Source organism: Sapajus apella, unplaced genomic scaffold (genome assembly GCF_009761245.1).
Source record: "Sapajus apella isolate SASKATOON/1434 unplaced genomic scaffold, GSC_monkey_1.0 scaffold69, whole genome shotgun sequence".
Lineage (NCBI taxonomy): Eukaryota > Metazoa > Chordata > Mammalia > Primates > Cebidae > Sapajus > Sapajus apella.
Genome location: NW_022437009.1, coordinates 8,404,129 through 8,429,445, shown reverse-complemented (window position 1 = coordinate 8,429,445; position 25,317 = coordinate 8,404,129). Strand labels below are relative to the sequence as shown.

The 25,317-nt window shown below is 37.2% G+C and overlaps 1 protein-coding gene across 3 annotated transcripts in view; it reads left to right on the top strand.

Annotated features, from left to right (window-relative positions):
• RAP1A (RAP1A, member of RAS oncogene family) overlaps positions 1-25,317 on the top strand; it is an 86,180-nt gene that overhangs the window by 52,094 nt on the left and 8,769 nt on the right. For 2 of the 3 annotated variants that reach the window (XM_032249763.1, XM_032249765.1), the window contains 5 exons: positions 8,723-8,806; positions 13,080-13,148; positions 15,209-15,265; positions 21,414-21,554; positions 23,823-23,966. In XM_032249763.1, the coding sequence (XP_032105654.1) occupies positions 8,750-8,806; positions 13,080-13,148; positions 15,209-15,265; positions 21,414-21,554; positions 23,823-23,966 (468 nt within the window). In that variant the 5' untranslated portion in view covers positions 8,723-8,749. Of the gene's footprint in view, positions 1-8,722; positions 8,807-13,079; positions 13,149-15,208; positions 15,266-21,413; positions 21,555-23,822; positions 23,967-25,317 lie in introns of those variants that run through there. The other variant, XM_032249764.1, reaches the window with a different exon arrangement.

Sequence of the window (25,317 nt, the reverse complement as noted above, 5' to 3'; positions counted from 1 at the left end):
TTGTATCTGTTGTCATAATAATATATCAAGCCTATCAAGACCACTTGTCAAACATGCCAAAAATTTTACTCTTGAATAACTAAGATGGTTGAATTAAATATTTTAATCCCTTACTTGAATATTTGGAGAGTTACAAAGGTGCAAGGAATCCAGCAACTCTGCTTCAGTCATACATGACTGAAGATTGTGGTAAGATTTATTTAGGCATATAGATATGGATAAATTTCTTTAAAACAGTAGCATATATGTTCCCTTTTAATATATAAGGAAGATGAGGGGAAATGTGAAATTGTGGAAACCTTGTCTTTTTAAAAGGGTTTTTTATTAAAGATATTACCAGTAATTTTTGGTGCTTGTACCAAAAAGTGATGGCACAATACTGAGAATGATCCGTAATTTAGTGTTTCTAAGAAAAATTCTTATGAGCTTTATATTATAGATTCACACTGTTCAGTGAACTAAATAATGTCCTTAGGCAAGATATGGTTTTACCAGTGCAAGCCCCTTATTTTCTGGAAGACTGGTAGCAAATAGTGGTAGCACTTTTGTGACTAGCACAGTTCTAAACTAGTACATAAGAAAGTCCTAGGTTGACAAATGTCTACAGGCCTAGGAGGCAACTGATACAGATTATAGAAGATCCAAAAAGGACTTTTTTGGGAGTGGGGAGAGAAGGGAATGAAATTGATAGATTATCTGGCAAATTTGACAGAGTGGGAAATTATGTTGATAATTTCAGAATAAAGACAAATTATATGATAAAAGAGATGTAATCTTAATATATTACTTTGCTGTGTGTTAAGAGATGTAAAATTATTATCTTTATGATAGCAGTATCCAAATGCAAAAATGAGGAGATTCCACAATGAACTTTATTTAGAAATGTGAAGGGAAACACCCAAAGGAACAGGCAGGTAGAAGTTTAAAGTAGCGGTTGTAGATTGAGATATAGTGACGGCTTTTTTTTTTTTTTCTTGTAAGCCTTTCAGTAATATCTCCTAATAGTGCTAATCAAGCATGCATTGCTTTTGAGAGAGAGAGAGAAAGAGAGAGAACTGAAGCTTTTACAGAAGAGACTAGAATGATAATAGAATTTGAAATTTTATTATTTGAAAAAGGAGACTGTTTATGGAAAAAGAAGATAGAGTGGGGAAAATAACCGCCTTCAAATACTTTAAGGAACATAGAGTAGAAGAGGAATTTTCTTTCTTATTTTATTTTATTCTTTTGAGACCAAAATTCACTCTTGTTGCCCAGGCTGGAGTGCAATAGTGCGATCTCAGCTCACTCGAACCTCTGCCTCCCGGTTTCAAGCGATTCTTCTGCCTCAGCCTCCTGTGTGGCTGGGATTACAGGCATGTGCCACCTTGCCTGGCTAATTTTGTATTTTTAGTACAGACAGGGTTTCTCTATGTTGGTCAGACTGGTCTCGAACTCCTGATCTCAGGTGGTCTGCCCACCTTGGCTTCCCAAAGTGCTGGGATTACAGATGACAGCCACCGTGTGGGCTGACGAATTCTGTTTCTTTTGTTTGCATGAGTGAGCAGAGCTGAAACCACCCAATAAGTAGCCAGTACCAAAAAACAGTGGTGTAAAGAAGTTTCTAAACAATTAGATTACCCAGAAATGAATTGGTCTGTTTTTCGTTTTTTTTGTGAGGGTCAGGGTCTCACTCTGTTACCCAGGCTGGCTGGAGCACAGTCGTGCAGTCACGGGGCCCTGTGCCATAGAACTCCTGGGCTCAAGCGATCCTCCGGCCTTAAAGGTGAGAGCCACTGCACTCAGCTGAAACAGACTTGTATGATGATAGAGTTCAAAGGGATAGATGACCATATCTAGATATGTTTTTTAGAGTGGATTGCCACAAATGAAAGTTACTATATTTCAGGAATTCTATTGTTAAATACTGAATTCAGCATTTAAAACAAGAAAACACAAAATTGGCTGTTCATAAAAAAAATTGCCTCATGTAAATCAAGTATACTCTTTTCTTTTCTTCCCCCTCCTGCCCGCCTCTTGCTCTGTCACCCAAGTTTGAGTGCAGTGACGTAATCTTGGCTCTCTGCAACCTCCGCACCCCTGGTTCAAGCACTTCTTGTGCCTCAGCCTCCCGAGTAGCTGGGATTACAGGTGTGTGCCACCACACCTGGCTAATTTCTGTATTTGTAGTACATACAGGATTTCACCATGTTGGCCAGGCTATTCTCAAACTCCTGACCTGAAGCGATCCACCTCCTTCGGCCTCCCAAAGTGCTGGGATTACAAGTGTGAGCCGCCATGCCTGGCCAGCTCCAGTAATTTTTGATATACTACATTTTAATTATTATTTGGTTCAAATTGTTTAATTTCCATCTTGATTTCTTCACCCATGGGTTATTTCGAATTTTGTTTAATTTACAAACATTTGGGGATAATGTGGTTAACATTGGTTACAAATTATATGATTTCAGTCCATTGAAATTTCTTGAGACTTGATTTATGGCTCAGCATGGTCTGTTCTAATAAGTTATCCATGTGCACTGGAAAAGAATGTACAGTTTGCACTCGTTGGGTACAGTGTTCTATATGTCTGTTAGGTTAAGTTGGTTCGTTATCTACTCAAATCTTTTTTTTTTTTTTTTTTTTTTTGGAGACAGAGTCTTGCTGTGTCGCAAGGTGGGAGTGCAGTGGCGCAGTCTTGGCTCACTGCAACCTCCACCTCCTGGGTTCAAGCGATTCTTCCGCCTCAGCCTCCTGAGTACTTGGGACCACAGGCGTGTGCCACCACGCCCAGTTAATTTTTGTATTTTTAGTAGAGACGGGGTTTCACCATATTGGCCGGGATGGTCTCCATCTCTTGACCTCCTGATCCGCTGGCCTCAGCCTCCCAGAGTGCTGGAATTACAGGCGTGAGCCACCACGCCTGGCCAAATCTTCTGTATATTCTTCCTGGTTTTGTCTTCCCTTTCTGTTGTTTATTGAGCGAATTCTGTTAAATTCTGTTCATGATTCCCATTCTGTCAATTTTTGCTTTGTATACTTTGATTTATATTTGAATTTTATTTTTCTATTGAGTGCTATTAATTTAAATTAATATTAATGTATTTATATACATGGATTATCTGACATCTTTCCATTTATTTTGTTTGTTGATCTGTTTTTTGTTTCCTTGAGATTGTTTCTTAGGACATTGTAAGAAATTCACAGTGTCTTGGGTATGAAATTAGGGAATAGCTCAGCTTGCTGAATCTAGTCTAAGTCTCTGATGATGTTGCAGTAAGATGGTTGCTGTCTGGGATTATCTTGAAGCCTTTATTATTCACAGATGTAGGAAGACAGAAACAGCTGGGACTCCGGCAACCATGTCTATCTCTGTGGTCTATCCAAAGTGGTGGCTGCATGGCAGCCTGGCACTTAGGACTCCATAGATATGCGTTCCCAAAGAGAAAAATTCAGGAGTTAGCTCTGATGCCTTTTCTAACGTAGGTGAAGAGTTCAGACAGCACCGTGTTGGCTGGATTTTGTTTATTACTAAGGCTGCCTGTATTCAAGGGGAGGGGAATATGTTTTTTCTTTCTACAAGCTTTTTAGGATTTTGTCTTTGTTTTTAGTGGTTTGGAATTTTAACTACAATATATGTTCTTTCCTCTTCCTACTGTGTTTGGCATTCATTGGTTGTTTTGAATCTGGTGATTCCTAACTTTTCTTAGTTTACTTCTGGAAATATTTTTCTACTGTTTTACTTTGGGTCTGGTGCTCTTTCTACACTAACATCAGATAGCTGGCAAAACCTTTGGGTCTGTCCTCCTTACCTCTTCTTTCATACATTCCATCTTTCTGTTCTTTTGTTCGGCACTCTTTGGTTTGTGTATTGGTATATTTATGTGATTTCATATTGCCAAAACGTGTAGTTTTTCTTGTTTTCAAAAAACAAGAGCATTGTTTTTTTGTTTTGGAAAGTTAAATCTTACCATGATTTCCATATTCACTCCCCTCCCCACCAGCATACGGTGGTCATTTATCAGTTTTAAATATTTATGATCTCTGTAAATATTTAAAGATAACCAACAATATACTGCTTGTTAAGAAACTACCTTTACTGTTCCTTATCTTTTTCCTCCAAAATTTCTCATCACCAAATTTTATTTAATGAATTTTGTTTTGTTAATTCATTTGTACAGGAGAAACTTTTGTCTGTAATACATTCATTTATGTTAAAAATTACAGAAACAACAAAGCTGAGATCAATTTACTTCACAAAGACCATCAAGTCATATTATTTTGTAAATGTTAGAAATAGGTTTCCTGAAGGAAGAATGAAGAGTTAGGTTATAACTTGGACTATAATGTTAGGGACTCAAAATTGACTTAAGATTTAAACATAGTGTAATGTTTATTCCTATCTTCCATATTTGTCAGGGAATCTTAAGATTCTTTGTCAGAGTAAGAAATTTTCTGGTGCTGTGTTGGGAGTGCAGGGCATAAGAGATTTCCATAAAAAGGCATGGGATTTGCTTGGAAGAACATGGAGGTTTTCTAACTTGGCAGTAATGAGTTAGAACTAACTCCCCTTAGAAATAAAAATTAACTTACATTCTTACTGCGAATTCTTTTGTGTATGTGCTTTCTTGTGTGACCTATTTGATTTTTATATTTGTGAGTGTGCCTGTGTGCATACATTTGTAACCCATGGCATTTGTTAGGTGTAAATAAAATTTTCTATACATACTCTGTGTGAAAAATGGCTTTGGAACTAGAATGTCTTGCCATTTTAGCTGAGAAGCAGGGGCCAAATATGTTGTTGTTGCAGAATACCCAAAATAATTTGACCATCTCTGAGCTCTTTCCCCAGTTTCTGTTGCCCTAGAAAGGCTGGAGGCATTTGGGCAATATAAATGATCCTTGCTATATTAGGATTCTGTCTTGAAAGATACACATTATTGGATTAGAGAGACAGTGAATTCACATCTTGTTAAAATGACAGCGATCCCAGACTTAAGAGGCCTGGAAAGCGGTTAGGGATGTGGGCCTCCTTTTATCTGAAATATGTGCTCTTGTGTTTAGCTGTCAGTATTTTTCTTTTCATGGTAATGAAACCACTTTTTTTTGGGAGGGGGGATCTCCTAATACAGATAGAGGTGTAGGATGCCTAGTGTCCAACACAAACCTCTCCCACCTCACTCTACCATGTGGTGTTTATTTTTAAGTGCTCACCCAGTTCTTACCTTTCTTCTCTTTCTTATTGGTTGATCTCATCCACTGCTATGGTTTCAACGCTACCATCTTGACCAGCATTGTTGACTCCTGATTCTGTACCTCTAGTCCATTGGTTTCCATGGAACCTCCAGACTTGGCTTTTAAAATATGTATCATGTGTCCTTACCTGTTCTTCCCATAGGAACCTTACACTTAATTTTTGCAAGAAAGCATTATCTTTTTTTAAGGCCTCCTTTTGTATTTCCTGTCTTAATTGGAGGTAGGCTATCAACCACTTACTTGCTCAAGGTAGTTACCTAGGAGTTATCACTGACTCTTCTTCATTCCTCTTAGTAGCTTCTTATCAGTTATAGAGTCCTGTCAGTTTTATCCTCAGAAAAGCATTGTCCTTCTTCAGCCTTAGTGCTCCTGTACAGGCCTGTGCCATCTTGCACTTGAACTACTGCAGTAGCTTCCTAGCTATTCTGTCTGCCACTAGTCTCTCCTTTCTTCAGTCCATTTTGCATACTGGCCGTTGTTTTTCCAGAATACAAATCTAATCATATTTTTAAAAATAACATTGTCTTCTCCCCATTACTTACTAGATGAAATAAAAGCTGTTTAACATGGCAAATGCTGAGCTATGTAGTATCCCTGGATCTTTTGTATGTAATTCTTTAGTGCATTTGCTTAAACTGTTTCCTTTGCTTGGAATGTCCTTCTGAGCATTATAGCTGGAATATTCCTATTCAGTTTTTTACTTAGCTCTTCATATGAGCTAGTCAAAATCAGAAACCTATCGTAGAGTCTTCTGTGTTCCTCCATCCTTCCTCAGCCCTTTAATTTTCTCTTACACCAGCTTTATTCCCATCATTTTGTAGTTACTTGTTTCTTTCTCCTTTATAAGCTCCTTGAGGATGGAAAACAGATACTTTTCACGTTTGTTTCCTTGACACCTAGTACAGAACTGGTATCTAGAAAATACTTTGCAAATGCTTGATTCAGAATAAAAATAATATTTGCCATTATAGCTGCTTTATAGTGTCCTCACTATATGTGTGTATATTAGTTCGTTTTCACGCTGCTGATAAAACATACCTGAGACTGGGCAGTTTACAAAAGAAAGAGGTTTAATTGGAATTCCAGTTCCACGTGGCTGGGGAAGCCTTACAATCATGGCAGAAGGCAAGGAGGAGCAAGTCCCATCTTACATGGATGGCAGCAGGCAAAGAGAGAATGAGAATCAAGCAAAACAGGTTTCCCCTTATAAAACCATCAGATCTCATGAGATTTATTCACTACCATGAGAACAGTATAGGAGAAACTGCCCCCATGATTCAGTTATCTCCACCTGACTCTGCCCTTGACACATGGGGATTACTAAATTCAAGGTGAGGCTGGGTGCAGTGGCTCACTTCTGTAATCTCAGCCCTTTGGGAGGTCAAGGTGGGCAGATTATGAGATCAGGAGATTGAGACCAGCCTGGCCAACATGGTGAAACCCTGTCTCTACCAAAATTAGCCAGACATGGTGATGGTGCTTGTAATCCCAGCTACTCGGGAGGCTGAGGCAGGAGAGTCGCTTGGACCCAGGAGGTGGACAGTAAAGTGAGCTGAGATTGCGCCATTGCACTCCAGTCTGGGCAACAGAGTGAGACTTCATCCCAAAGGGGGATTAAAAAAAACTCATTATTTCTTCAAATACTACCACTTCTCCCCATTCCAGTTACATATATGTTATACTGCTTGATAGCTTGATAATGTCCTGTAGTTCCAGTCTTTTTTTTCTTTTTCTTTTCTTATTACACCCCTAACACCTCTACCCTTGCTTCTTTCTTCTCTCTCTCCTGTCTCCGTTTCCCCTTCTGTCCTTTCCCCTTATTCTCCTCACATTTTAATTATGTTTAAATTTGGGTATTTTCCATTGCTGTGTCTTCAGACCCTTTGAACTTACTTTCTGTGCTATTTAATATATTGTTAATACCATCCAGTGATATTTCTATTTCACATAATGTTTTTGAATACTGTAAGTTCTTTTTGGTTCTTATGTCTACCATTTCCTTCCTCATTTTTTTCTTTAAATTTTTGTGCATATTTATAATAGCAGTTTTAGAGTCCTCGTTGACTAATTTTATCATCTTGTTTCTGGGACGGTTTCAGCTGGTTTATTTCACTCTGGTTTCAGGTCACATATTCTTTATTCTTCACATTTCTATTAATTTTTTATTGGATGCTGGATATTGTTAATTTTATATGGTTGAGTGGTAGGATTTTTTTTTCTGCTTCTTTTAAAGAATTTTGGACTTTGTTCAGACAAGCAGTTGAGTTAGTTACATGTGGATCAATTCCTTTTGAGACCTGTTTTAAGCTTTGTTAGGAAGCATCTAGAATATCATTTACTCTAGAGCTTATTTAGCTCTGCTACTAAGATATGAGTTTTCTGAGGTTTCTAGTGAATTCCTAGTTTTTCAGCATGGAAGACTTCTAGTCAGAACCATATGAACTCTGGGAATTGTTCCACCTGTAGATCTCTATTTATTCTTTGCCTTACCTTTTGAAGTTAGTCAAAGCATCAAACTGTGTGCTGGTCTTAGTTGTTGGCCACAGATTCAAGTGAATCCTTATGCAGATTTCTGGAATTTTATATGCGTAGCTTCCACTTCTCTGGCATAGTTCCAAGCTCTGCTTGAGTTCTTCCTCCCTTTACCACAGTCTGAAAAGTGCTTCTAGGCAGAAAGCCAGAGCAGTGTTAGGTCTCACTTCATTTCTTTTGCATCTCAGAAATCACAGCCCTACACTGCTTATTATCCAATATCTAAAAAGTTTTATATCTTTTTGTTCACTGTTCTAGCTGTTACTGTGGGTTGAAAAGTCTGTTTCTAGTTATTCCACCTTGGCCATTGAAAAGTATTTCCTGTCTTTATACCTTTTAAGATAACCATGAAGATAAATAAAGTTTATGTTCCTTTTATTTTATCTGGCTGTTTGGGCCTTTTAGCATATATTGCTAATAACTACCTATAGTGTTTAGCAATTTAATCTGATCTCCTGTTCACATCTTTAATTATTTTCAAGACGACATTTTAAACGGTTCAGCTATAATACAATAATGAACAAAATAGTACAGAATTACTGTAGGATATTTTAAGCAAATAAAGTAGTATGTACATTATATTAAAGCTCAAGTGAATGTTTTTAAAAAGTGCATAAGTTGTTTAAATGATAGCTTTGCAAAGAATTGAGTTTATCATTGTAGTCAGATGGTTATCAGCTATTAAATTTAATTGTCTTGTTTTTTTATCAAAGATTCTTAGAAGTAATTTGAACATAATTGATGCCTAATCAAAGATGATCTTTAGAGAATTAAAATGTCTGAAAGTAATCCTATAAACTTAGATTAAAATCTATATGGATTTTGCTGTGTAGCTTCTGTTGTTCCTTTGGTAGTCTTACAGGGAAAAAAAACAAACTCCTATATTTGATGTAGCAGTTGTACATTATTAGGCTGTTAGCGTGTTTCTTAATCTTTGATTTTTATTGTTTTTCAGATCGTCAGTATTTAAACATACCACATCATGCGTGAGTACAAGCTAGTGGTCCTTGGTTCAGGAGGCGTTGGGAAGTCTGCTCTGGTAAGTTAGCCACCTAACTGTAAATGATTAGTATAATACAAAAAGAATTTTGACATTTCCTTGCTTTCAGACTTCTAGACGTCAAAGAGAAAAGGTGGCATTATTATATATATGGTATGTGTCCCACAAGGGACAGGAAATCATTTACTAACCACAGATGTATAGTTGTATAATGTTGGCTCATTTATTATATTTACCAAATATTTGTTGGCTATCTTATATGTCAAGTACCAGTGTTTATGATTCAGAAAGGAGCAAGATTGTTCTCATTTTTAAGGAATTTACATTGTAGTGGGGAAAACATTATGACAGATTCTAGTGGGGTAATTCCTTCCCTGCCTTCACCCTAGACTTACATGGAATGAAGGTCATTTTTTGTGTTCATGCTGTTTTAATTTAGTAAATAGTTATTGAGCTTCTACAGTGTCAGATTCTAGGGTCACAGAAGTGAACAAAAACAGTAATAGTTTCTCACGGAGCTTGCATTATAAGTGGAGGAAATGTAATAAATACACAATTAAACAAATAACTACTTGGTTATACTTGTGAGAGAGATACTCTGAAAGAAAAATACAGATTAATTTAGAAGAAAGGCAGAGTGGATGTGGGAGACAAATTGGGCGTTAATACAGTATACCAGATAATTGTTTATGGAAGCTAGGATTAGGACCATGGCAGTGAAGAAGAGAAAAGTTGATGTTTGAGGATTGAATAAGCAGTAAAACTGACATAACTTGGTGCTAGATTGATATGGGTACCAGGAGAGAGGGAACTGTCAAAGGTGACTCCCAAATTTCTAGTTTGAGCTACTAATTTTATGGATGGTTTAAAAAAAGAAGATAAACAGTGGAGAATGAGCTGTGAGAGTCAAAATTAAAGAGTCATGCCAAATTTAATGCTTGTGATGTTGAAGTAATAAAAAAGGGAGGCCTGCGATATTATTTTGGTGCCATTAATATGGCAGTGATACTTAATTTCATGAGAATTATGTTACTGTTAGGCATGTAAATTAGTACCTCTGTCGAGAATGTTTAAGAATATCTGTCGTTTTAATGGCATATAACTTTCAATTCGGTGATTCCCTGTCTAAAAATGTAGCCCACATATAAGTTCACATGTGCAAAATAACATGGTCAAGAACCATTGCAACATTCTTTACAGTGACAGGAGCCTGGAAGCAACCTAAATGCATTCCATTAAGGGGCTAGTTAAGTACATTTTAATACATATTCAGAGTAGAACACAGCCACGAGGAAGAATGCAACAGCTCTCTATATACCAATATGCAATGATATCCAAGATGTATTATTAGAGAGAAAAAAGGTACTAAACAGTGTAGACTATAATATTTTAATATAATGTTTTATATTTAAAAAAAATGTAGGCTGAGGGGAGATACCGTAAAATCATAGAGTATCTCTGCAAGGTTAAACTATGGATAGCATCAGTTACTTTCTTGGAAGTAGGATTGGATAACTGGGAACAAGGATGGTAGATAAGCTTATTTACTACTGCATAGCGTTTTGTGCCTTTTGAATTTCGTACTGTGTCCATGAATTAGCTTTTCAAAAATAAATAATTTTGGAAAAAATCCATAGGGGTGAAAGAGGTCTAGGGAGATACTAGAGAGAGAGAAGAGCCCAGACTGAGCCCTGAGTACCCCTCAACCTTTAGAAAGTGGGTAGGATTGGCGGGGTGCAGTGGCTCATGCTGTAACCTCAGCACTTTGGGAGAAGCGGGCAGATCACGAGGTCAGAAGATCAAGACCATCTTGGCTAACATAGTGAAACCCTGTCTCTACTAAAAATACAAAAATAATTGCCAAGTGTGGTGGCACGCGTCTGTAGTCCCAGCTACTTGGGAGGCTGAGGCAGGAGAATTGCTTGAATCTGGGAGACAGAGCGAGACTTTGTCTCAAAAAAAAAAGAGAAAGTGGGTAGGTTTGGAGGATATAGCATAGAAGAATATATCTTTACTTGATTGCTCAAAAGTCAGGTAAAAAAGAGGAAAGCGATGATCAGAGGTGCACATAGAGGTAGTTGGATATGATAAAGGAAGCAGCTTTAGTCAGGTCATGTTGCCATAACCATAGCAGGGTGGGTTGAAGAGTAAATGAGAGCTGAGGAAATAGAATATAGACACTTGAGGAAACTTGATTATGAGAGGGAACAGAGAATGGGGGCAGAAGCTGGAGGGATATTGGGGTTAAGGGAGGTTTTTGCTTTTGTTTTAGAATTGGAAATAGTAAAGCATATTTGTATGCTAGAGATGCTGGAGGCAATTCCTCTCCACTGGAGAGGAAAGTGAGGATACAGGAGAGGAAAAGAGGAGATGATCCAGTACGAAAAGCAGAGGAATAAAATTATAACCTATATGAATGAATGAATGAATAAATGAATGAGATATCCCTGAAGATTAAGACAGAGGGTAAGATTCAGAGGAGTAGTAAAACATTACTTTTAGTAAGAAAGAAATGAGAAGCATTGGATTGTTTTGCATTCTTGTAAATCTTATTAATGTCTGGCTTATAGAAGGCACATGGTCTTATACCTGCTTCTATATCCAGTCTCTTGAAATAGCACATGATCTATACCCTTCGGAAGATTTCACTGTAAACTTAGGAGAAGAGTACATCTTAGTATTGTAAGAAGATGGTCTGACCTTAGGGAGCCTCTGCCTTGGACCATATTTTGAGAACCTCTGTTCTAGCCTAAAGCATATTAGGAAGCCATACTAGACTGCCTTTTCTTTAAATTTAAAAAATTTTTATTTTGAATCAGGGTCTCCCCCTGTTGCTCAGGCTGGAGTGCAGTGACATGATCATTACTCACTGCAGCTTCAACCTGCTAGGCTCAAGCAGTCCTCCGGTATTACCAACCCAAGTAGCTGGGACTCAGGTGCATACCACCAGCTCTGGCTACTTTTTACATTTTTTGTAGAGACAAGGTCTCACTATGTTGCCCAGGCTGGTCTCAAATTCCTGAGCTCAAGGAATCCTTCTGCCTTGGCCTCCTGAAGTGCTAGGAGTACAGCATGAGCCACTGCACCCAGCATAGACTGCTTTTTATGTTTAAATTATGTGTTGTACTTAGAAGGTGAGGTGATTAAATCTTTGATAAAATTTTGATAAAAATGGTTAAAGTTTTTGATGTGATTATATCTTGAGTTGCCTTTGAATAATAGAAGCTTAGTAGGAAAAAGAAGTTTGTTTACTGTAACTCTTTAGCTCAAGCTAAAATAGTATATCAGATATTCCTCTGAATAATTTAAGTGTAGATAATCTCAGTCCACATTCTTACCCTTGCTTTTTAGGCAATAATGTACCAGACCTTGTTTTAAAGTTGTCTAACAAACCATCTTCTGTACTTTTTTTCACTTACTTAATGATAAATATGTATTTTCTAAAATGTGCTTTTAGATAAATATGTATTTTCTAATATGTGCTTTTAGATACCTTCAAGATAAAAGTAGGTAATATCTGAAAAGGATGAGTGGGCAATATTTTCCAATGGAGAAAGTAAGGCTTTAGAATCAGGAAGATGTATATTTGAATTTCAGCTGGCAAATAGGAAGAATAACTATTTCTGGGACGAATGTGATATTTGAATGTGATTATAAATTAAAAGTGACTAGCTCAATGTCTGGAACATAGTAGACATTCAGTAAATTTAAATTTCCTTTTCTCTTTTTTTATCCACCACAATTTAGAAAGGCTTTTAAAAATTTAAGCCAGAAGCTGCTTGCAGTCCCAGCTACCTGGGAAGCTGAGGCAGGAGAATCTCTTGAGTTCAGGAGTTCAAGGCCAGCCCAGGCAACATAGCAAAGACCCTGTGTTTAAAAAAAAAAAAAAAAAAAAAATTAGAACCATCGTCACTCCATTAAGGGCAGAGGGCATAGTATAAAGGTTATTATAAATATATAAAGGGGCAGTAGGAGTTTAAATATTGATAATATTTTATTTCTAATTCAGATATGTTATTTGCATCCTTGTATTTTAAAAGTTAAAGTAATTAACAGTCTATTGTCAGCATCAGTATTGATGACAATTTTTAACATGACTACCTCCTTTCATAATAAATGTACTCTTAGTTATGGATATGTCCTTATATTGAAAGATAATAACGATGTTATATTTTACATTTGTGTGTTTACCCAGAATTTTCACATAATTTCAATTAATCATTATAACTTGTGAGGTTAAATAACATTCAAAGGAGTTATTTCTTTAACTTTTTAATATTTCTCTTGTTTTTTTTTTTTTTTTTCCCCATAGACAGTTCAGTTTGTTCAGGGAATTTTTGTTGAAAAATATGACCCAACAATAGAAGATTCCTACAGAAAGGTAAAATGTGAAACTTGTACACACATGCTTACAAGTAGTTCCTTATAATGTTAAAATTTGATTTGTAGATTTGCTTTTTGAAAATAGTTTTGAGAAATGATACAGGTATTGTGTATCTATTTTTAAAAGATTCATCAAGATAGAATATTTCTTACAGAATATTACTTGGATATTCAGAGCTCTGTATTCTGTTACTGATTAGTGATTTATTTGTTCCTTAATGTGGACATTTTCCTGGTGGGGAATTTTAATATAGAAAAAAATGCATATAAATAGTAGGTGTGTTTTCAACTTACTCTTTTGTTACCAAAAATTAAGACCATCTTTATGCTTGAAGTTATCCAGTGACCGAAGATTTTTTTTTTTGCTTAGTTTTATAAGTTTAAAGATATTTAATCTGTAGACTACTAAAAAATTAGAGTCTGTTTAAGAGTATAGTGGGGTTACATGCCATACATTTGTCAAAACCCATAGAATGTACAATTACAAAAGCAAATCCTAATGTAAACTGTGGACTCTTGGTGATAACGATGTATTCATGTGGGTTCATCAGTTGTAACAAAGGTACCACTGGTGCAGGATGTTGATAGTGGGGTGAGGCTATGTATCTGTGGTGGCAGGGAGTATGTGGGAAATCTCTGCACCTTCCCCTCAATTTTGCTGCAAAACTAAAACTGCTGTAATAAATAAAGTCTATTTAAAAAGGGGAAAAATTAGGTACTTGATCTTGACAAAAAGTATTCTATAGAAGACCAGCTAGAGTTGTGGAAAATTTTCATATATTTTATTTCTCAAATATATTGGGTGGGGTAGAGTTATAAAAGACTAGTAGCCAAGGATATATTTTAAAAAGGTTAAACTTTAATAGGAAATAAATGCTTTTGAAGATGTTTTTAGAATTTACCTTTAATAATTTTGTTGAATTAATTTGTTAGTTCATTAAGCACTACTAGCAGAGCAGCTTCACTGTCTTCAAATTGGAAACAAAATTATGCTCTAGATACATCAAGAAACTATAGTCCTAATTGATTATTGGTTGAACATTCCCAGTTACAAATTTTGCAGATTACCACACTTGTCCCGTAAGTGGTGGGGTGGATGGGTTTATGGTCCAACCGGTGGTGCTCCTCATTAATGTCTGATCAGACACAGAGACATGCTTCTCATCAATGTCTGATCTGACACAGAGGCAGAGTTAAAAATAGTCTTTAGGTTAGTACATTTATTTTTAGAAGACAGTGTTGTTCTACTGAAATTTCCCCAAAATAAGTTCCTAGTTAAAGCTTTAACTGCAAAGCAAGATCTGTACCTAAAATTCTAAAGGACTAATGCTTCTGAACCCCTTTATTAAAAGTTTTCTAAACAGCTGATAGTTGACACATTCTTTAGACCAACCTTCTCTCGTTTTATAAGACCAGTGAGTAAATGGAACTCAGTGTATAAAATTTCATCTCTTATATAGAGCTTTTCTAGAAAAGTGCCTTTTTCTTAAAGTCTTGAGGACTGTGTGAGCTCAGTGCTATTTATTTTAGTACTCCTGTGTTTCTTTTATGTCTTAAATTCAAATTTTACTATGTATGTAATTTTCTGCATATTTTAGTAAAATTTTAACAACTCAAACATACTAAGTTGGCAAGATTTTCTTTACCCCAAAGTCTTGTGTGCATTTTGAGCCATTTAATATTTTTGTACTTTGTTTTATTTGGAGATAATATAAATATACATAATACTTTTTTCTGTTGGAACTATACTTGTTTGTTGAAGTTTTTCTTAAATTTCAAAATATGACATTTGCCTTTAATAAGAACAAATAAGAATCATTACAGAGGTCAGAAAATATCTAAACTCAGCATTAACCATCATGGCTTCTGTAATATTAATAGACTGTCCTTCAGACCTCTGTTCTTTATTGTGGTACCAAGTTTACTCCCAGCCATTATAGCATATTGTTGGAGAAAGGCTTTGTATTTGTTAATAGTTGCTTTGATAGAAGAGGTGGGAAGAAGACAGAATGACATTTCGATGTACTTTTTAATTTTTTTCTTTTTTTGCCCCTACAGCAAGTTGAAGTCGATTGCCAACAGTGTATGCTCGAAATCCTGGATACTGCGGGGACAGTAAGGATGTTTTCTCATTTTTTGATAGATTTTAATTTGTGAGCAAGTTTTGTCATCTGAATAATTCTGAGTAAAAGTAATTCTGATTAAGAAGAAATTACCTAAATGTAGGGATTCTTAAGTGTGTGAAATCAACTGTGATGTAGTTAATGTTCACACAACACAAAGCTCACCTAGACAATCTCTGTGTTGGGTTTCTTCCTACATTGAGGTAGGGATTATGCTATCAGTGATCTTTTTAAATGTATTTTAAATTTAGAATTTTAGTTAATATTTGTATTTCTGTGGATTTAAATAAGACCTTGTTTCTTGGCACTGTAGTCATTAATTTTTTGTAATTTTTTTTTTCACTAGCATTTTGACATCTCAAGGGGCTGGTGACAGATACGTGTTTTCTGAGGAAAGCAAAAGTCTTCCTCGGAAGATTTAGGATTATTTTGAGCCTCCTTTTTCTAATCTTTAAATGAGTATAATGACATTAGTATATTATAAGGTGTTTGTGATAAGCAAATGAGATAATTATAAATCATTTGGCATAATGTCTGTTACACAGTATGGAATTGTGTATTTGCTTTTATTCTTCTTAATCTTCATTAATATCCTCACCTTTATTTATTTTTTTGAGATGTAGTCTCACTCTGCTGCCCAGGCTGGAGTACAGTGGCACGATCTCAGCTCACTCACTGCAACCTCCGCCTCCCAGGTTCAAGTGATTCTCCTATCTTAGCCTCCCGAGTAGCTGGGATTATAGGCGCATGCTGCCATGACCGGCTAATTTTTTGTATTTTCGTAGAGGCGGAGTTTCACCGTGTTCCCCAGGCTGATCTCGAACTCCTGAGATCAGGCAGTCCACCCGCTTCAGCCTCCCAAAGTGCTAGGATTATAGGCGTGAGCTACTACGCCCGGCCTTATAATTTTTTATTAATAATGATGGTTTCCAATTATACTGCCACACAAAATACATACATTAAGCAATCTTTGCTTTTCTTTATTTTTCTCCATACGCATAGACTTGATGCATTAGGCAATTCCTAACTTTAAAATGGATGAGGTTTTGTTTTTTGTTTTTCTTATGAGACAGGGTCTTGCTGTCACCCAGGCTAGAGTGTAGTGGTGCAGTGATAGCTCACTGCCGTCTCCTGGGCTCAAGCAATCCTCCTGCCTCAGTCTCCCAGGTAGCTAGAACTACAGGCATGTACCATCACTCCTGGCTAATTAAAAATAAAAATTTGTAGAGGTGGGTTCTCACTGTGTTGCCCAGGCTAGTCTCTCAGACTCCTGGCCTCAAGTGATCTTCCTGCCTCTGCTTCTGAAAGTGCTGGGATTGCAGGTGTGAGCCATTGCGCTTGGCTGGTATGCTTAAATGTTATAAGTTGTTGACAATTCAGCACAAAGTTTTTCACTATAATTTTTATAAATGTTGGAAACATTTCAGATAGTTCAAAAAAGCATGTAAGCAAATTGGAGTGATTATACACAACAATATAGCACTAATTATACTATATTTTTCCAATCTTTTTTGGGAAAATAGGTCTTAACTCTTATCAGGGAGCTTTGCCCTCATAGCAAACTTCTGGTAAAGGCCTTCTGAAACTACATCTTATATCAGCTGAATCAAGCTGTCTCTCCCTCTTCCCACCCTCCTGCTCCCTAATGTTTTTAGCATCTGAATCAGCAAAATTCCCCTTTGTTTCCAGAAACCCCAATAGCTAAAAAGAATACTTTCTACTTTTTTTTTTTTTTTATCATATCCACAGTGTACAGGCATGCATTCTTCTTTCTCTGTCCAAATTGTAAGAAGGAAGTTCTCCATCGCAGAGATCTTTAATTTGTGCTATCCAGTATTGTGTCTGTCTCCCATTGTGGCACTCAACATGCTGTTATAATGGCCTGTTTGCTTGTCTGTGTCCCCAGTGCCTTGCATAAAACTTTGCAAACAGCTGCTGCTCATTAATCTTGTCAAAATCACTCCTTACTCTGAAGATTTTTGCGCGCATGCTCTCTCTCTCTCTCACTGCTTCAGTCAGAATTCTTAGTGATTTTACTGTCCGTGTAGAATCTATATGGATTTTTATAGATGATCTACTACCCTGACCTGGCCTGTCAGTTCCTCTGTATCCGCCATACTTTTAAGCCATTCATACCATGTTTTTACCCTAGAGTATGTGATTACCAATAACCATAATACCTCCTTACTCTAATTTCCAAGTGTCTTATCCTCCACTACTCACTACTTCTTTCTTTATCCATCTCACTTCCTCTTTTTGTTTTGTTTTGTTTTGTTTTGTTTTGTTTTGTTTTGTTTTGTTTTGTTGAGACAGGGGGTCTCTCTGTCACCCAGGCTGGAGTGCAGTGGTATGAACATAGATCACTGCAGCTTCAAACTCCCAGAGTCAAGAAATCCCCCCACCATAACCTTCTGAGTAGCTGGTACTACTCCAGGTGCACACCACCACACTTAGCTTTTATTTTATTTTTATTCATTTATTTTCATAGAGACAGGGTCTCACTATGTTGCCCAAGCTGGTCTTGAACTCCTGGACTCAAGGGATCCTCCTGTCTTTGGCCTCCCAAAGTGCTGGGATAACAGATGTTAGCCACTGCACCCAGGCCATCTCATTTCTTTTAGTGCCCTTCAACTTCATTGCCATCTGTAGTCCATTTATCCTAACATCTTTTTATTATCTTTTATATCTTCAGCCCCCTCTGCAGATAGCTTCAGGTTCACGGTCCATCATTTATAATTCTCTTAAATATATCCTCAACTCCCTTGACATTTCAGCAGGCTTTGACTCAGTTCATCACTGCCTTTTACTGTAAAACCTTTATTCATTTGGCTTCCAAGAAACAATACTTGCCTGATTTTCTCCGTCTCATTGGTTACTCTTAAGCCTCCTTTCCTAATTCCTCTTTATCTCCCCTACCTCTTACTGTTGGAGGGCCTTAGGGTTCAGTACCTGCACTTCTCTTTTCTAACAACACTGCTTTGGAGATCTTTAGTTGCATGGTTTTAAATATAGTCTGTATGCTGATAAATACTAACTTTATAACTCTATCTGTATTAGGCCATTTGCATTATTGTAAAGAAATACCTGAGGCTGGATAATTAATGAAGAAAAGAAGTTTAATTGGCGCTTGGTTCTGCAAGCTGTACAAGCATAGCTCTAGTATTATCTGCTTATGGTGAACACCCCAGGAAGCTTACAATCATAGTGACAGGCAAAGGGAGTAGGTGTTTCACATGTCAGGAGCAGGAGCAAGAGAGAGGGGGCCACACAATCAGATCTCATGAGAACAGAATTGTGAGGATAGCACCAAGCCATTCGTGAGGGATCCGTCTCTGTGACCCAAACATCTCCCAGAGGCCCCACCTCCAACATTGGAGATTACGTTTCAGCATAAGGTTTGGAGGTGACAGACATACAAACTATATCCCCATCTCTTATTTCTTTTCTGAACGTCAAACTCCTATTCTAACTGCCTCTTCAATATTTCTTTTTGTATGTCTAAGAAGCATCTCAAACATAACACGTCCAAACTGAACTCCTGATACCCTTTTCCTGACCTGGGTCTTTCCAATCTTTCCCATCTCAGTCAATAGTAGTACCCTTTTAGTTGGTTATGCCTGAAACCATGGAGCCATCTTTGACTGCCTTTTTTGTTATATTCTGTATACATCCAAACTCTCAGAAAACCCTATTGGCTTTACCTTTAAAACTTACCCAGAGCTCAACTACCACCGCTAGAATCTAATGACACTATCTATCTCAGTCTAAACAGTTGTCATCTCTCAGCTGGATTATTTCAACAACCTCAAAACTGATCTCCCTGCTTTTCTTCCTAACACCCTTCAGATTGTTCTCAACACAGTAACCATTATAATCCCGTTTAAATGTAAGTTGGATCGTGTCTTCCTCAGCTTAAATTATGTGTTAAACTCAGAGTAAAAGCCAAAGTCTTTATAACATTTCCCTAAAAGGTCCAAATGAGATCATCTTTCTCTCTGTTCCTTCTCTGCCTCCACCTCCTGTACTCACCTACTAGGTAACAATGTTTCAGTGAATCCAGCCTCCTTACAGCTTCTCATATACTTTAGACATGTTTCCTCTTGGGGCCTTTGCATTTGCTCTTCCCTCTGCTTGGGGTACCATTCCTTCACATAACCATGGAGCTTACTCCCTCACCTCCCTCAGATCCTTGCTGAGATATTACCTGTGAGGCCTTCTCTGAGCTATAACATTTATTACCAGCTTGCATACTTGATTTTTGTCTGTCTCCATGTACACTCCTCCAGGGCAGAATTTTTTTGCCTCTCACGATCACTGACAGTATCCGTAGGGCTACAACAGTGTCGGTAGATATTTGTCGTGAATGAATGAAACTTGCAGAAACTTGTAGAATGTCTTTGAGAAAGAGGTTGACATTCTCAAAAGGAGAGGACACCAACCACAGCAGTTCTGTAAGGACTATTCTTAAACTGGATTTTCAGAACTCAGGTTGCCTGTATGTTTATTCTTTTGATTTAATAGGAAGCAAAGACCATAATCTCTAGAGAACATCATAGAAATAGTATTGCTAGTATTTGTAGCACTTACATTTATAAGTAAATTCATTTATTATATAAATATTTGGACAATGGCAGAATTTAATTGGTTACCACAGCAGTGCAATCCCGGAATACAAAAACTTAATAAATGAAGACACCAGGAAACTCCCAGTTTTTACGTCTTTCCCAGAAAATACCCTGGCAGCAGTATAAAAAGGTTAGCCATATTCCTGTGGCACACCAAAGACTAGAATTTGAAGCTGGGGAAATGATTGAGTGGTAGCATAGCTAACTCCCTGGAATATAAGAAAGAGTTCATCAGCCAGGGTAGAACAACCAGAACTATTTTAGATGTAATAGACAAAATAGAGGTAGTGGTCATGGGGAGCAAGGAAGCCAGGACAGCAAAAAGCTTAAAAAACCTTGTGGATTTAGGTATTTTATGTTTAATGCATCCAAAGGTAAAAAGATCTAAAATATACTGTTTATTTAATATAAAGACCCAAGATACATACATTTTTAATATTCTACCATATGTGCTTTAAAAATAATATATATAAAATCCCAAAACTTTTTAAAAATAAGATTTTGTCTTGTATTAACATTGGTAGTTACAACATACAGTAATGATGGTCACCAAATAAAAGGAATAAAGCTTAAAATTAAAACAATTTTAATTTGGCATGACTGAAGCACAGTGACTGAATTTAACAATTATTAAATGTAACTAAAGGGTATAGATAGTCATTGTGCTATTATCACATCTTTTCTAAAGGTTTCAAGTGAGGGGGGGAATGAAAATACATGAACAAGCTCTTTTTTTTTTTTTTTTTTCAAGATGAACTTTCACTCTTGTTGCCCAAGCTGGAGTACAATGGCGTGATCTTGGCTCACTGCAACCTCCACCTTTCAGATTCAAGCAGTTATCCTGCCTCAGCCTTCTGAGTAGCTGGGACTATGGGTGTGCAGCAGTATGGCTAATTTTGTATTTTTAGTAGAGGCGAGGTTTCACCATGTTGGCCAGACTGGTCTGGAACTCCTGACTTCCGGTGATCCGCCTGCCTCGGCCTTCCAAAGTGTTGGGATTATAGGCATGAGCCATCACGCTGGCCATGAACAAGCTTTTATAAAAAGAGTTTATTGACTATGAAGATGATAAAGTCTTGCTCTGCCATGAGAATAGAAAAAGAAAGCTGATAAAATCTGCTGGTAGAGATATCAATGCTGGATGATTAAGTTATAGTTCAGTATTGGTCTTATAGCTCAGATTGTTTACACTTGGGCAGTAGTTGTGTCATAAATTTGCAAATAAAATTATTTAGGATCAAAATTAAGATCTGTTTCTAAAAAATTATATATGGTTCTAAATCGCACAAAAGCAAATTAAAATGGTTAAGAATTCCTTTTAATTCTACAATTTATTGTCATAGGTGTCACCTAGAAGTCACCTAGAAAAGTTGCTAGAAACTGTGTTATGTCTTGTTTTCTGTCAGTACAGCAAGGAATAAAAAATGTAGCTCACTTGTAATTATTCTAGTTTAAATTGTTCTAGTGTACATTCAAGAAATTTATATATTTATAATTGCATATTTTTTATCATAGGAGCAATTTACAGCGATGAGGGATTTGTATATGAAGAATGGCCAAGGTTTTGCACTAGTATATTCTATTACAGCTCAGTCCACGTTTAATGACTTACAGGACCTGAGGGAACAGATTTTACGGGTTAAGGACACAGAAGATGTAAGTATTTTTTTTTCTTTGTAAGATGTACTGCTGTCTCTTTGTGGTCAAATAAAAAAGTGCCTGTTTTCTCTATCAGTAGAGGATTTGGAAGCTATCTACCGCATGCCTGACAGAGCCCGTGTGACCAAAAATACTTTTAACTTTCAAAATTAACTTAGAAATTATGTGGTGAGATGTTTAGAAAATGAGGACATATGTGATGAAATACCCATTGTGCGATGGGCTAAAAAGTGCAGTGGAGGAAAAAGAGGAGTCAAAGAATACTTCATAGAAGTGGTACCGAGTCAAGCTTTGAAAGGTGGTAGTTATGTCAGAAACAGTGTTCAGAGAACGTTATTAAGATCCATAATGGTGTGTTTTTATTTCTGAAATTTCATTGGTATAATTCTTACATGCAGTTTTTTTCCTTTAAAATTATGTTAAAGATTTTAGTTAACTGGATTTAAAAAAATTTTGTTTCAGAAATCTTGTCTTAATTGTTGAATAGCATTGTTTTTGTGGTCGTGTCTTTTTTTTGGCAAAACAAAATGTGTATTTCATATATTTATCTCAGTTTTGAACCACAGGGAGTTTCTTTTCAGTTGTATAAATCAGGTTTTAAAATTTCAATTGTACCTCTCTGGTTTTGTTTGTACTAATTATTAATGGGACCATATAAATTTTCTCAAGGCATTTAACCTTGGATAATATTATAGGCAGGAGGGATTTATAAAATATGACTCATAACCAGCTGTAACCAATGAATGGTTTTTTTCCTTTTAATGACTAATTTATCCAAGAGAGTTTTGTTTTCATAGGCAATTATGTGCAGATTGAGCTCTGGTAATGTTAATCCCTTTGTTCCATGTAATAAACTAAAAAAGATGGAGTTGTAGATGCCTAGTGTGTTTAACTCACGATAATTGCCTATTTTAGGCAAAAGGTCCACCATTTTCCTTAATTTTTTTTTCATAGTGTCCATCACCTCAAACAAATTACTTTGTTCTCTGGACACCTTTTAACTAAGGAAGTTAATACAGTTAGTTAACTGCCTGTTTTACTGGAAGTAGGGAGTTTTTGGCTGGATGTAGCCAAGCATCTGTAGTGTGGAGAAAGAAGGACTTGGTGGTTTTATTTTTACTGTTAATCCCCCGTAACATTTAATCTAAATAGATCTTCAAATCTACATGTCAAATGCAGAAGTAGAACCTGTTGTTAATTTCTTTATCTTGCCATTACTTTTGGCATCTGTTGTACCTGTGAGATGATGCACTTAAACCAGTTAGGCCGGCTGGGCGCGATGGCTCACGCCTGTAATCCCAGCACTTTAGAAGGCCTACGTGGGCAGATTGGCTGAGATCAGGAGTTCAAGACCAGCCTGGGCAACACAGTGAAACTGTGTCTCTACTAAAATACAAAAATTAGCTGGGGCTGGTGGCATGCACCTGTAGTCCCAGCTACTCGGGAGACTGAGGCAGAAGTATCACTTGAACCAGGGAGGCAAGAGGTTGCAGTGAGCCTAGGTGGCACTGCTGCACTCCAGCCTGTACAACAGAGTTAGACTCCGTCAAAAAAAAAAAAAAAAAAAAAAAAAAAAATTAGGCCCACTGACTTTATTCTTTTCTGTTTTGTAGGAGATTCCTTTTCCTTCAGGTTTTTCTACTTGAAATTCAGCTATTAGTAGTGGTCCACAAGAGAATTTGGGGGTTAAATTCTGTGTGTGTGTGTGTGTGTGTGTGTCTCTGTGTCTGTCTGTCTGTCTGTCAGGGTCTTGCTCTGTCACCCAGGCTGGAGTGCAGTGGCACAATCATGGCCCACTGTGTCTACCTCCTGGGCTCAAGTAATCTTCCCACCTTAGCTCCCTGAGTAGTTGGGACTACAGGTGTGTGCCACGCTGCCCGGCTGATTGTATTTGAATTTTTTAGTAGAGACCAGGCCTCACTATGTTACCCAGGCCTGTCTCAGGCTCCTGAGCTCAAGCAATCCTCCTGGCTCAGCCTCCCAAAGTCCTTGAATTACAGGTGTGAACCACTGGGCCTGGCCAGGATTATATTCTTAAAATAATTTAGCATATCTATGTAGTAGGATCTCTTCCGTATTTTTTTGTCTCTTCTTCCTTCACCTCTTCCCCTCAACATACACTTTTTGTTACTACTTGGTGAAGCTTGCAATCTTAACTAATCCATTTCAGTCAGTGGCAGATAATTGCTTATTCATTTAAAAAAAAAAAAAAAAGGCTAAGTAATGAGTATGTTATTGCTCATTTTATTTTTTTTCTTCCCACAGGTTCCAATGATTTTGGTTGGCAATAAATGTGACCTGGAAGATGAGCGAGTAGTTGGCAAAGAACAGGGCCAGAATTTAGCAAGACAGTGGTGTAACTGTGCCTTTTTAGAATCTTCTGCAAAGTCAAAGATCAATGTTAATGAGGTAACCTACAACTGCTGGGCAGCACAAACAAGTGCCTTTTTAGTTTGCTTTAAGTTAACAGCCAGACTTTTAAGAAAAATTTTTCATGTTTTAAGCAATCTTGATTCTATCATGTTATAGGAAATACTAAGTAATTCCTAGAAACTGTATTTTTTAGCTTACATGAGGCCACTTTGATGGCTGTATGGGAACACTTAAATTTAGCTTATTGTAAAAGAGGAAGCTAGAATTGAAGAATGTGTATAAAGTCCTGCTAAGTCTCTAAGTGATAATAAGCCTCTAAGTGATATGTGATAAAGTGGTGTGTAAAAATTGTTACATCACCCTTATATTGTAAGAATTATTTATCCAGACTTATATAAATAGGTTGTAAAGTCAATTTGGAAAATAATCTGTGGAGGTAGTCACACAGAAGAATGTGACTACCTTCATGGATATCACAGAATTGTGTTATGAGTCTTCCCCACCTTTGGGGCATGATTCAAAGTGGGTAATCTGTGTGAGTATGGACATGTACCTGGAATTCACTTAGACTGTTAGGCCTGATACAGCAGGTGCACAAGGCTTTTTTAGGGAGTGTGGGTGTGGGGTCACTGAGTTAAGCACTCCGCTATCTTGACAACATACCTGTGGACAAGAATACTTGGCATAATAAGCTGCATGCCTGGGTGTAAAAGGCCAGTAGTTTGCTAGTTTACTGGGCTCCTAAAAATTTAGTACAATTTCCAACGGTCTCCACCAGTCAACCTTAAAAAGTTCCCTTGCTTTTGTTTACTTTACCATAAGCCTTTTAAAAAAATAAAAACAAAATAGAGTAGGCTTCTTTGCTGCCCTTGTTTGCTTGCCATTTATAGCATTACTCGTAATCAGTCAGAATTCAGATCATTTACCTACGTAGGTGAGAGTGAGAGTGGGTTAAGTTATGAGTCCTCTGTTTTTGCTTGCTGTTCCTCTCTGGAGTGTGGTTCTGCCGATCACTTTTTCTTGACTGATAATATGCTTATAGACTATTATCTGACTTTTTAAAATGACCAAGTTACTTTAAACACCTGGCAGGTAAAAAAATTAAGCTTGCGGCCGGGCGCGGTGGCTCTAGCCTGTAATCCCAGCACTTTGGGAGGCCGAGGCGGGTGGATCACGAGGTCAAGTGATCGAGACCATCCTGGTCAACATGGTGAAACCCCGTCTCTACTAAAAATACAAAACATTAGCTGGGCATGGTGGCGCGTGCCTGTAATCCCAGCTACTCAGGAGGCTGAGGCAGGAGAATTGCCTGAACCCAGGAGGCGGAGGTTGCGGTGAGCCGAGATCGCGCCATTGCACTCCAGCCTGGGTAACAAGAGTGAAACTC